General features: G+C 45.7%; 1 protein-coding gene across 2 annotated transcripts in view; it reads right to left on the bottom strand.

Annotated features, from left to right (window-relative positions):
• Window positions 1-13,155, bottom strand: part of LOC120061331 (IQ motif and SEC7 domain-containing protein 1-like) — a 40,229-nt gene extending 27,074 nt beyond the window's left edge. The window contains exons 1-6 of one of the 2 annotated variants that reach the window (XM_039011079.1): window positions 13,006-13,155; window positions 9,964-10,216; window positions 8,368-9,641; window positions 7,676-7,837; window positions 6,398-6,520; window positions 749-915 (exon numbers count right to left, since the gene is read on the bottom strand). In XM_039011079.1, the coding sequence (XP_038867007.1) occupies window positions 749-915; window positions 6,398-6,520; window positions 7,676-7,837; window positions 8,368-9,641; window positions 9,964-10,216; window positions 13,006-13,106 (2,080 nt within the window). In that variant the 5' untranslated portion in view covers window positions 13,107-13,155. The remainder of the gene's footprint in view (window positions 1-748; window positions 916-6,397; window positions 6,521-7,675; window positions 7,838-8,367; window positions 9,642-9,963; window positions 10,217-13,005) is intronic. The other variant, XM_039011078.1, reaches the window with a different exon arrangement.
• Window positions 13,156-14,651: the final 1,496 nt, after the last annotated feature.

The following is a 14,651-nucleotide window of genomic DNA, read 5'->3' as shown; positions in this document are numbered from 1 at the left end:
TTGTGATTGAAATGCTGATTATGTAGCACAAATAAACAGTATTGTCGTGACACGTGTCAGAGTAGTGACATTCTGTCTGTGGACATTCTGTCTGTGGACATTCTGTCTGTGGACATTCTGTCTGCGGACAGTGGAGCCAGTTCCAGTTGTGATTGATCATTCTCTGCCCTGCTACATTCATGCTGTGCTTAACCTCGTCCCCAGGCTATTATGCACAGCGCATATACGCCTGGTACATCAACGATTCAAAGTTGGCCTTAGTGGGAGTGACCTTAGAATTCTAGTATTTGTCATAACATTTTTGCGAATCACACAACTACGAGGCGTGGCTCTGTTCATGAGGTATTATAGCGTACAGGGGAGGGTTAGGGGGAAGGTGTTGTGGGAGATGATTGGTTGGTAGGTTAAGCCGATTAAGGCATAAGGCTAATGAAGGCCAAGTTTGGCACGTTTGTCCACCAGACTCTTTGTGCATTTGGGCGGAAGTGTCTGGGAACGAGATTATGTTGAACTGGAGTGGATGTGTGTTTTCTTATTTTCTACAGATACATGACAGTGGAACATGCTCAAGTGTTTTTTACTCAATATGCATTGTTGAAAGAGTGAAGCAATCGTTTTGTGAATGTCCCGCACTCAGTTTATGCAGTTTTTAGTTCATTTTATCATTCTTATTTTCTCTTAAGTATACAGAGGACAAAGTCTCAGTTTTGACTTCAGAAACCCTGACATTTCCCCTTCTCTCTCTCACCTCTGAGATTCTTAACGAAGTCCTCCAGCTTCATCTTCCTCTCTGGCTTGACGTTGGGGCTGTACATATCCGTGTTGAGGAGGATGATGGCGAAAGCCAGGATGAAGATGGTGTCAGGGTTCCGGAACTGGCGCACCACCGTGGGGTTACAGATACAGTAGCGCTGACTGGAATACAGACAACACAGGAAAGAGAGATGACATCACATGTCAGAGATTGAAAGAGTTATGGAGACTTTTGATATAGTGAGCCATCATAGAATGCAACAGAATGTTTAAAGCCTTATAGTCCACACAATGTGGTCATTTGTCTTGTTGACTTGCTGTTGAAAACGTGTTCAGGCCAGGATACAATGCATCAGACGATGGTCAATAACTGTCAGCATGGTGTGTGTACCATGCCATCATATTGCAGCATGGTGTGTGTACCATGCCATCATATTGCAGCATAGTGTGTGTACCATGTCATCATATTGCAGCATGGTGTGTGTACCATGCCATCATATTGCAGCATAGTGTGTGTACCATGTCATCATATTGCAGCATGGTGTGTGTACCATGTCTTCATATTGCAGCATGGTGTGTGTACCATGCCATCATATTGCAGCATGGTGTGTGTACCATGCCATCATATTGCAGTGTCATGTGTACCATGCCATCATATTGCAGCATGGTGTGTGTACCATGCCATCATATTGCAGCATGGTGTGTGTACCATGCCATCATATTGCAGTGTCATGTGTACCATGCCATCATATTGCAGCATGGTGTGTGTACCATGCCATCATATTGCAGTGTCATGTATAGCATGTCATCATATTGCAGCATGGTGTGTGTACCATGCCATCATATTGCAGCATGGTGTGTGTACCATGCCATCATATTGCAGCATGGTGTGTGTACCATGCCATCATATTGCAGTATGGTGTGTGTACCATGCCATCATATTGCAGCATGGTGTGTGTACCATGTCATCATATTGCAGTGTCATGTGTACCATGCCATCATATTGCAGTGTCATGTATACCATGTCATCATATTGCAGTATGGTGTGTGTACCATGCCATCATATTGCAGCATGGTGTGTGTACCATGTCATCATATTGTAGCATGGTGTGAGTACCATGCCATCATATTGCAGCATGGTGTGTGTACCATGTCATCATATTGCAGTATGGTGTGTGTACCATGCCATCATATTGCAGAATGGTGTGTGTACCATGTCATCATATTGCAGCATGGTGTGTGTACCATGTCATCATATTGCAGTGTCATGTGTACCATGTCATCATATTGCAGCATGGTGTGTGTACCATGTCATCATATTGCAGTGTCATGTGTACCATGCCATCATATTGCAGTGTCATGTGTACCATGCCATCATATTGCAGCATGGTGTGTGTACCATGTCATCATATTGCAGTGTCATGTGTACCATGCCATCATATTGCAGCATAGTGTGTGTACCATGTCATCATATTGCAGTGTCATGTGTACCATGCCATCATATTGCAGCATGGTGTGTGTACCATGTCATCATATTGCAGTATGGTGTGTGTACCATGTCATCATATTGCAGTATGGTGTGTGTACCATGCCATCATATTGCAGTGTCATGTGTACCATGCCATCATATTGCAGCATGGTGTGTGTACCATGTCATCATATTGCAGCATGGTGTGTGTACCATGCCATCATATTGCAGTGTCATGTGTACCATGCCATCATATTGCAGCATGGTGTGTGTACCATGCCATCATATTGCAGCATGGTGTGTGTACCATGTCATCATATTGCAGTGTCACATGTACCATGCCATCATATTGCAGTGTCATGTGTACCATGTCATCATATTGCAGCATGGTGTGTGTACCATGTCATCATATTGCAGCATGGTGTGTGTACCATGCCATCATATTGCAGTGTCATGTGTACCATGCCATCATATTGCAGCATGGTGTGTGTACCATGCCATCATATTGCAGCATGGTGTGTGTACCATGCCATCATATTGCAGTGTCACATATACCATGCCATCATATTGCAGCATGGTGTGTACCATGTCATCATATTGCAGCATGGTGTGTGTACCATGCCATCATATTGCAGCATGGTGTGTGTACCATGTCATCATATTGCAGTGTCATGTGTACCATGCCATCATATTGCAGCATGGTGTGTGTACCATGCCATCATATTGCAGCATGGTGTGTGTACCATGCCATCATATTGCAGCATGGTGTGTGTACCATGCCATCATATTGCAGCATGGTGTGTGTACCATGCCATCATATTGCAGCATGGTGTGTGTACCATGTCATCATATTGCAGCATGGTGTGTGTACCATGTCATCATATTGCAGTGTCATGTGTACCATGTCATCATATTGCAGCATGGTGTGTGTACCATGTCATCATATTGCAGTGTCATGTGTACCATGCCATCATATTGCAGCATGGTGTGTGTACCATGCCATCATATTGCAGCATGGTGTGTGTACCATGCCATCATATTGCAGCATGGTGTGTGTACCATGTCATCATATTGCAGCATGGTGTGTGTACCATGTCATCATATTGCAGCATGGTGTGTGTACCATGCCATCATATTGCAGTATGGTGTGTGTACCATGCCATCATATTGCAGCATGGTGTGTGTACCATGTCATCATATTGCAGCATGGTGTGTGTACCATGTCATCATATTGCAGCATGGCGTGTGTACCATGCCATCATATTGCAGCATGGTGTGTGTACCATGCCATCATATTGCAGCATGGTGTGTATACCATGCCATTATATTGCAGCATGGTGTGTGTACCATGCCATCATATTGCAGCATGGTGTGTGTACCATGCCATCATATTGCAGCATGGTGTGTGTACCATGCCATCATATTGCAGTGTCATGTGTACCATGCCATCATATTGCAGCATGGTGTGTGTACCATGCCATCATATTGCAGCATGGTGTGTGTACCATGCCATCATATTGCAGTGTCATGTGTACCATGCCATCATATTGCAGCATGGTGTGTATACCATGTCATCATATTGCAGCATGGTGTGTGTACCATGCCATCATATTGCAGCATGGTGTGTATACCATGCCATCATATTGCAGCATGGTGTGTGTACCATGCCATCATATTGCAGCATGGTGTGTGTACCATGCCATCATATTGCAGCATGGTGTGTGTACCATGCCATCATATTGCAGCATGGTGTGTGTACCATGTCATCATATTGCAGCATGGTGTGTGTACCATGCCATCATATTGCAGCATGGTGTGTGTACCATGTCATCATATTGCAGCATGGTGTGTGTACCATGCCATCATATTGCAGCATGGTGTGTATACCATGCCATCATATTGCAGCATGGTGTGTGTACCATGCCATCATATTGCAGCATGGTGTGTGTACCATGTCATCATATTGCAGCATGGTGTGTGTACCATGCCATCATATTGCAGCATGGTGTGTATACCATGCCATCATATTGCAGCATGGTGTGTGTACCATGCCATCATATTGCAGTATGGTGTGTGTACCATGTCATCATATTGCAGCATGGTGTGTGTACCATGCCATCATATTGCAGTGTCATGTGTACCATGCCATCATATTGCAGCATGGTGTGTGTACCATGTCATCATATTGCAGTGTCATGTGTACCATGCCATCATATTGCAGCATGGTGTGTGTACCATGCCATCATATTGCAGTGTCATGTGTACCATGTCATCATATTGCAGCATGGTGTGTGTACCATGCCATCATATTGCAGCATGGTGTGTGTACCATGCCATCATATTGCAGCATGGTGTGTGTACCATGTCATCATATTGCAGTATGGTGTGTGTACCATGCCATCATATTGCAGCATGGTGTGTGTACCATGCCATCATATTGCAGCATGGTGTGTGTACCATGCCATCATATTGCAGCATGGTGTGTGTACCATGTCATCATATTGCAGCATGGTGTGTGTACCATGTCATCATATTGCAGTGTCATGTGTACCATGTCATCATATTGCAGCATGGTGTGTGTACCATGTCATCATATTGCAGCATGGTGTGTGTACCATGCCATCATATTGCAGCATGGTGTGTGTACCATGCCATCATATTGCAACATGGTGTGTGTACCATGTCATCATATTGCAGTGTCATGTGTACCATGTCATCATATTGCAGCATGGTCTGTGTACCATGTCATCATATTGCAGCATGGCGTGTGTACCATGTCATCATATTGCAACATGGCGTGTGTACCATGTCATCATATTGCAGCATGGTGTGTGTACCATGCCATCATATTGCAGCATGGTGTGTGTACCATGCCATCATATTGCAGCATGGTGTGTGTACCATGTCATCATATTGCAGCATGGTGTGTGTACCATGCCATCATATTGCAGTATGTTGTGTGTACCATGTCATCATATTGCAGCATGGTGTGTGTACCATGCCATCATATTGCAGCATGGTGTGTGTACCATGCCATCATATTGCAGCATGGTGTGTGTACCATGTCATCATATTGCAGCATGGTGTGTGTACCATGCCATCATATTGCAGCATGGTGTGTGTACCATGCCATCATATTGCAGTATGTTGTGTGTACCATGCCATCATATTGCAGCATGGTGTGTGTACCATGCCATCATATTGCAGCATGGCGTGTGTACCATGCCATCATATTGCAGCATGGTGTGTGTACCATGCCATCATATTGCAGCATGGTGTGTGTACCATGCCATCATATTGCAGCATGGTGTGTGTACCATGCCATCATATTGCAGCATGGTGTGTGTACCATGTCTTCATATTGCAGCATGGTGTGTGTACCATGCCATCATATTGCAGTATGGTGTGTGTACCATGCCATCATATTGCAGCATGGTGTGTGTACCATGTCATCATATTGCAGCATGGTGTGTGTACCATGCCATCATATTGCAGCATGGTGTGTGTACCATGCCATCATATTGCAGCATGGTGTGTGTACCATGCCATCATATTGCAGCATGGTGTGTGTACCATGCCATCATATTGCAGCATGGTGTGTGTACCATGTCATCATATTGCAGCATGGTGTGTGTACCATGCCATCATATTGCAGCATGGTGTGTGTACCATGCCATCATATTGCAGTATGTTGTGTGTACCATGCCATCATATTGCAGCATGGTGTGTGTACCATGCCATCATATTGCAGCATGGCGTGTGTACCATGCCATCATATTGCAGCATGGTGTGTGTACCATGTCATCATATTGCAGCATGGCGTGTGTACCATGCCATCATATTGCAGCATGGTGTGTGTACCATGCCATCATATTGCAGCATGGTGTGTGTACCATGCCATCATATTGCAGCATGGTGTGTGTACCATGCCATCATATTGCAGCATGGTGTGTGTACCATGCCATCATATTGCAGCATGGTGTGTGTACCATGTCATCATATCTCTCTCGTGACATATTTTCCAAACATATTGTGCAGTACTGTAGCCATTACAGTAATGCTAAAACAGATATGTGTACCCCTTTGACCAAACCCCTTCAGTATATGCTTCTCTCACCGGTATGTATCTTTATCCCAGTACATCCTTAACCTATGTACTCTCCTCTGTTGTCTCACCTGTAGGCTTCAATGAGGCGCTCCACCTTCTGGGCCTCTCCCTGGACCCGGATGTGATTCTGGAACTTCCTCAGTGCCTCGTCCAGCTCCATCGACGAGAAATCCATCTCATCTACCACACAGCTGGAACACACAACCAACCAACCAACCACACAACCAACAATTAATTCACTAACCCAAAAAGATATCGTTGATCAATGATTTGTCTAGTATCTCATTTACTTCCCAGATGAAACACACAGATCACAGGGGCATTCTGTGCACAGCAGTTCAAGATTAGTCCAAATCTGACAGGTAACTCCCTAATAGCCCTTTGATAATGACACAAAACACATTTGAGAGGCCAAGTGTGAGGAGCAGCAGATTGTTCTTAAATGTGGAGATCTGTGTGTTTGAGAGAGGGTGACTTTGGGGGTTTTCTAGTCCTATTGACACAGCCAGTCAACTCTATCGCCTGTAGCATGTTAATGAGTCCAGCCTGTCCCTCCCTCTCTCTCTCTCCCTGAGCAGCAGAGTGTGGACATTCTACCAGGCTGGCCTATCGCCTGTAGCATGTTAATGAGTCCAGCCTGTCCCTCCCTCTCTCTCTCTCCCTGAGCAGCAGAGTGTGGACATTCTACCAGGCTGGCCTATCGCCTGTAGCATGTTAATGAGTCCAGCCTGTCCCTCCCTCTCTCTCTCTCCCTGAGCAGCAGAGTGTGGACATTCTACCAGGCTGGCCTATCGCCTGTAGCATGTTAATGAGTCCAGCCTGTCCCTCCCTCTCTCTCTCTCCCTGAGCAGCAGAGTGTGGACATTCTACCAGGCTGGCCCAAAGCCACAGATATACAAAGTTGAAATAAAAAAATAGAATCAAATAAAATGTATTAGTCACATTCACAGCAGGTATAAAACTTGCGGTGAAATGCTTGCGTGCTAGCTTCCTCAACATTGCAGTACAAATCAGCCATTCTCAGCCATCTTTGGTTTAATATGTTGAATTTTAATGGCCACAATGTTAGTGCCAACTGTTCCAAGGCAATAACCTCTCAGTTAGGAGAAACATTTGGAGCAGTGAGTGTGAAGATGGAGGATAGTTAGCTGAACTCTGTACAGTTCATGTATTGTTCTGGCCTGTCCTACAGTATAACGCTCTCTGTGCAAGGCACTGGAATAACAGGGTTATTCCCCTGTGACCTCCCAATCCATGGTGGATTGATAGACTAAAGAGTGTCCAGAGACTTTCCTGTTCAGGTCACATGACCTGGCCTTTAAAAATTACCAATTAACAGTACTCACTCCAGGACGTCTCTGTTGAACTGTTTCTGCCGGTTGCCCAGGAACTCTCCAATCATCTGCCTGCTCAGGCCCTTTCTCTGAAGCAGGAAGTGAGCCACACCCACAGGCGTGTCTGGGACGAACCCTCTCTCAGTCAGGTACTGGACACCCTTTTCTGGCTTCCTGCAGACACACACACATATAAGCAGGCGTGTCCTTATGCGGCCTATCCAATCATTTTACAGAGCCAAGTGTGGTGTTTGATTCTGACTGACAGGAAGTGTCCTTAGCAGAAAAACTGTGGTTAATCATATTTAACCAAGGCACAGAAAATGGAGCGACACTGTCTGGCTGTATGTAGAAGAGGATAAACAGATGGACTGTAAAATAAGTTAAATAAGTAGACATATAAATATGCAAAGAGATGACACAAATGTCCAAATATATGACTTAGCCTATAGGCCTATCTTACACAAATGCATTTTCAATTTTTCCATTTTAATAGATCCTCTTATCCTCAACATTCCTAATTGAATTGAATTAGACTTATTTACTTATATTGTGTGGCACTCATATAACCGTGATTACTGTAGGTAGGTCACCTCGGTTCAACTACCAGGACCACTCTACAACATCAACAGCTCATTGACCCCAGCTCATGACCCCAATCAGTGGTCAGCCACGTCAGCACTTTGTCAGAGCCGAGCACCTACTTGTTGAAGAGGTTCAGGCCGATGCGATAGTGCCTCTTGCGGATCACATCGTTGCTGAAGACCGGTGAGTCCCAGCTGTTGCGTGTCTCTTTGTGGTACGTCTGCTTGCTGAGTGTCTGTTCCCTCAGGCTGTCCCGGGACGACGACTCAGAGCTGCAGTTGATGGTGTCGTTGGAGTTAGACGTGCTGTTGATGCTGTCGTTGTCCCCATCCGAAAAGTCAGACTCAGACTTGCTCTGCCGGTTGGCCGAGCCGTTGATGGCCAGGTGGCTCTCCAGCGCCCTGTGGCGGTGATGAAGGGGAGCCTCGTCGTCCCGGGAGGGCCCTCGTGGGGGCGGGCCATGAGAGATGTGTTTGGGGCTGGCCTGGGAGGATGCCACGATGTGCCCTCCCCCGTGAGACTCGTAGACAGGAGGACGTTTGATGGAGCTGCGGTCAGAGCGGTCGCTGTGTTCGGCGGAGCTGTCGCTGGGCGGCTCGATGGTCAGCAGGGGGAGGTGGAGCCTCTGTTCCTGACACTCCAGGGAGGGAGTGCTGCGGCAGCTGGTGTCCGTGTCACGCTCCTCATCCTTGGGGTCCAGTGGCCAGTAGTCCTGGGAGGAGTTGGCCGAGCGCAGGCGGAGGTCTGACTCAATGCTGGAGGGCTGGTCACCAGACCCCCGCGACAGCCCCATGGAGGGAGACAGTTCCTCCTCGTCAATAAACAGAGTCACATCGCTGTAGGATGCCATCATGTCCTCTCGCTTGCGTCCCGTCGCCCCGCGGTGAGGCTTCACCTGATAGGCCACCTCCCTCTCCACCTCGGGGCAGCCCTCTGGGTCATGACCCTCGTCGCCCTGCAGGCTGCGGCAGTTCAAGGCGTCGTCGATGGACTCGGCCAGAGACTTGACCTGCCTGGAGAAGGCGTCCTCCAGCTCTGTGATGGCATCCGTTAGGTGGTTCTGGGAGGCCGGGTGAGACGCCATGTTGGCCTGGTGGTGGACCTCCAGGTCCCCACACTCGGACTGTACCAAGGCCAGGGGGGTGCCGTCGTTTGTCAGGGACACTTGTTTCCCCTCAAAGTAGGAGCTGTGGACTTTCTCAGGGCCCTCGAAGGAGAACTGCATCCTCATATTGGACAAGACGATGCGTCGGGACATGCGGTTCTCAGACATACAACTCCTGAGACGTTCAAAGTTTTTGTTCATCTGGTACTGACGGAAGGCTGTTTGGATGGTTCGGGCCGCATGCCGGGTTATGAAGCGTCCTCCATATTTACGCTCCAGCATCTCCACCTGACGGATAATAACATCATGATTATAACACAACAGCCCTTCACAAATGAGGACCCATGCTCATACACACGTGGGACTGAATTGAGCTTGTCGAGGGACAATTACTATAGTCAGTCATACAAATGTCCAGGATGAGCAGAGAACCTGTAGCAAAGCCATGCCATAGTTTTTTTCAAAGGTATCTGTAGATGCTTAGTTAGGGTGTGTGTAGTGTGGTCAATGATACAGTTGTTCAGTAGGGGAGATATTAGGTGACGACATCTGTATAGATGTTGATGAGTGTGTCTTCAGACAATCAGACAGTGGGGCCAGGGTACTCTACCTGTTTGTCCTGGAGGTCAGCCGACAGCTCATAGCCCTCTGAGTGTGAGCGGGAGCGTTTGATGGCCTCTTCCTCGGCCTGCTTGCGGAGGATGGACTGGGAGTGCTGGAGCTTGGGCCTGCGGGGGGGCCGCTGGGGGCCGGGCTGCACTCCGTGGCCGTAGAGGGGGCCCTCGAAGCGGTCTGGGCTGATCACTGGGCCCCTGTAGCTGGCTCCACCGTCGCTCTCACTGGGCCGCGCATCCCCCTCCACACTGCAATAACAGACACACAGAGATACACAGTTACTCTACTGCAATAACACAGACACACAGAGATACACAGTTACTCTACTGCAATAACACAGACACACAGAGATACACAGTTACTCTACTGCAATACCACAGACACACAGAGATACACAGTTACTCTACTGCAATGACACAGACACACAGAGATACACAGTTACTCTACTGCAATAACACAGACACACAGAGATACACAGTTACTCCACTGCAATGACACAGACACACAGAGATACACAGTTACTCTACTGCAATGACACAGACACACAGAGATACACAGTTACTCTACTGCAATACCACAGACACACAGAGATACACAGTTACTCTACTGCAATAACACAGACACACAGAGATACACAGTTACTCTACTGCAATAACAGACACACAGAGATACACAGTTACTCCACTGCAATGACACAGACACACAGAGATACACAGTTACTCCACTGCAATGACACAGACACACAGAGATACACAGTTACTCTACTGCAATACCACAGACACACAGAGATACACAGTTACTCCACTGCAATGACACAGACACACAGAGATACACAGTTACTCTACTGCAATGACACAGACACACAGAGATACACAGTTACTCTACTGCAATACCACAGACACACAGAGATACACAGTTACTCTACTGCAATACCACAGACACACAGAGATACACAGTTACTCTACTGCAATGACACAGACACACAGAGATACACAGTTACTCTACTGCAATGACACAGACACACAGAGATACACAGTTACTCTACTGCAATGACACAGACACACAGAGATACACAGTTACTCTACTGCAATACCACAGACACACAGAGATACAGTTACTCTACTGCAATGACAGACACACATAGATACACAGTTACTCTACTGCAATGACACAGACACACAGAGATACACAGTTACTCTACTGCAATGACACAGACACACAGAGATACACAGTTACTCTACTGCAATGACAGACACACAGAGATACAGTTACTCCACTGCAATGACAGACACACAGAGATACACAGTTACTCTACTGCAATGACAGACACACAGAGATACAGTTACTCTACTGCAATGACAGACACACAGAGATACACAGTTACTCTACTGCAATGACAGACACACAGAGATACACAGTTACTCCACTGCAATGACAGACACACATAGATACACAGTTACTCTACTGCAATGACAGACACACATAGATACACAGTTACTCTACTGCAATGACACACACAGAAAGAGTTTCTCAAAGTTTTCATCCTCCACACTGCAATGATACAGAGAAACACAGTCATTCAAAGCTTTCATATCTGGTGCCCATCCACTGGTCTCCCAGTACTCATACCATATTGACACTCATCAAGTAGTCATCTCATCCATTACTCCTCTAGAACCTATTCAGGACAGTAAAGTACAACCACCACCAACATTGACCATTCAGTACTCATTTGGAACTGTCATTCTTTCATTTTTTTATTTAACCTTTATTTAACCAGGTAGGCCAGTTGAACAAGTTCTCATTTACAACTGCGACCTGGCCTAGATAAAGCAAAGCAGTGCGACACAAACAACAACACAGAGTTACACATGGAATAAACAAACATACAGTCAATAACACAATGGAAAAAAGTCTATATACAGTGTGTGCAAATGAGGTAAGATAAGGGAGGTAAGGCAATAAATAGGCCATAGTGGCGAAATAATTACAATTTAGCAATTAAACACTGGAGTGATAGATGTGCAGAAGATGAATGTGCAAGTAGAGATGCTGGGGTGCAAAGGAGAGAAAACAAATAACAGTATGGGGATGAGGCAGTTGGATGTGATCTGTGAGCTGCTCTGACAGCTGGTGCTTAAAGTTAGTGAGGGAGATATGAGTCTCCAGCTTCAGTAATTTTTGCAATTCGTTCCAGTCATTGGCAGCAGAGAACTGGAAGGAAAGGTGGCCAAAGGAGGAATTGGCGTTGGGGGTGACCAGTGAAATATACCTGCTGGAGCGCGTGCTACGGGTGGGTGCTGCTATGGTGACCAGAGAGCTGAGATAAGGTGGGGCTTTACCTAGCAAAGACTTATAGATGACCTGGAGCCAGTGGGTTTGGCGACGAGTATGAAGCGAGGGCCAGCCAACGAGAGCATACAGGTCGCAGTGCTGGGTAGTATATGGGGCTTTGGTGACAAAACGGATGGCACTGTGATAGACTGCATCCAATTTGCTGAGTAGAGTGTGTACATGACTTTAACCCCCGTGCTGCTGAATAAGTTCAGGAAATGTCTGTGAATCAAGTCCTCACAGCATGAATTCCAACTAAGCTGTTGATGTGAGGGCTGAAGTCCATGTTTCTGTGTGTTTAAAAACGTAATTACAGAGCCAATACTGCATAGATGGTGGTAGAGCAGCATTCAGCCATAACACGACTCACACGGGTCATTTCTCAAAACTGCTGACACTACCATTTCTAGACACAGCCTACATCAACTTCTCAACACCGTGCGCTGATTAAAAGTGCATGTAAGTGGGTCGGCCATGATTACTATTTGAAATATGACTGTAACAGCCCCGTTCATTATCTAGTATTCAGAGAGAGTAACACGTCACCAAGCCAATCTCCATGAAAAATTCAACAGTCAGCACATTTGTTGGCGTGATGACACAGTAAGAACCAAGTAGTGCAATCAATATACAAACCCTTCAAACCAACCTTTGAAAGCAACCTTTCAACCCGGCAGGAAGTTAAACAGGAGAGGGTACTCACTCACTCTTACGTTCAACATTTGGAGAAGACTGCTGCTTCACACGCAGAGACCTCCTGTGCTCTATGAACTGCCAACTCTTCCTCCATACCTTGTCCACCATGTCTGACTGCCAACAGCAGTCCAGAGTTCACACTAATGACTGTATATATGAACACACTCAGAGTAGCTCCCTCCAATAAGTCTGCACCATGCAGTTCAAAGGTCAACCAGTGTGCAATGACAGTTACATCATGTTTGGCGTATAGGAGCCTCAGTAAATATTCCAAAGTCCAGTTTGAGCTCACAGTGATAAGGTAAATATATAAAAATGCTAATCATTCGAAAAGTCTCAAATTGAAATCCATTCAATAAGTCAACATGGAAGGGGTGTTTGTGAGTGGGGGTGGCTTCCCCATATATAACACCTGTCATTAACTCTTTTCATGGGAACTTTCCCTTTTACACAGGATATGTTTGGGTTTGAATAGTGACCTCATCTGTAGTTTACACTGGACAAACCCTGGATTCTTAGCTACATTAAACCGCTTCCCTCATCATACAGGAAGAAGGGTGCCAACAACTGAGTTATGGCCAGGGGAGTTCGTTATCGGTTGTACACTACAAACATAGAAATGAATCTTAAAGCTGTAATAAAACTACAGCCAATAAGACTTTTAGTTACGATTTCATAGTTTAACAATGATGTTTCCAATTTTCATTACATGCGAAATCAGACATTGTGATACTACTTAGTGTTTATATAATTTGATATGAAGACTATTAGTGAATTTGACCCATCTTACACCACACCCAAAGTACCAAAGTAACAAGCAAGGTTGTTTGCCTATATCATCTGACCTACAAACAGATATCAGTCACAGCTGACTACAGCCAGTGTTAATCCCCTGACCATGACCACAGGGTATTTTCAGCCTTATAGTGGGATGACTGTATAGAATACTCACAACACACCCTTCTGCATCTCAAACACATACTGACACCATGTTATGACCCTCAGTCAAGGTTTAGTAGGCCCTCCAACTGCCTGATTAAAATGTAGGGGCCTTCTGACTGCTAAATGGGCACTAGCACTACTAACGTATGCACCACAGCTGAAGAGTCAGAGGGGTTAACACATGAAAGACATTGAGAAAACGGCTAATGACACTACGGTTTCAAAGGAGCACAATCGGTTTAAAACTTTTCTCAGAGACACATTGTGCTTTGTAAGCCCTTTTGTATTCGTTTTAGACACTCAACCGCCTCTCAACCAAGCAGTGGCCTGTGAGTTCTCTAAACACGTAGATTGACGTGTCTCTACAGCGACCAGCCAGACTGCCACCTAGACCATGGAGGAATTAGCTGAATACAGACAGAGAACGGCTATTCTTGTGAAGTACTGCAGAAAACTAGGGTGTTGCAGTGAGATTTAAAGTGACAGTTACAGATGAAGTCGGACGTTTACATACACCTTAGCCCAAATACATTTAAACTCAGTTTTTCACAATTCTTGACATTCAATCCTAGTAAAAATTCCCTGTCTTAGGTCAGTTAGGATCACCACTTTATTTTAAGAATATGAAATGTCAGAATAATAGTAGAGAGAATGATTTATTTCAGCTTTTATTTCTTTCATCACATTCCCAGTGGGTCAGAAGTTTACATA

Source organism: Salvelinus namaycush, chromosome 16 (assembly GCF_016432855.1).
Source record: "Salvelinus namaycush isolate Seneca chromosome 16, SaNama_1.0, whole genome shotgun sequence".
Lineage (NCBI taxonomy): Eukaryota > Metazoa > Chordata > Actinopteri > Salmoniformes > Salmonidae > Salvelinus > Salvelinus namaycush.
The sequence above is the reverse complement of the archived record's forward strand: the minus strand, read 5'-3'. Positions and strand labels throughout refer to the sequence as shown.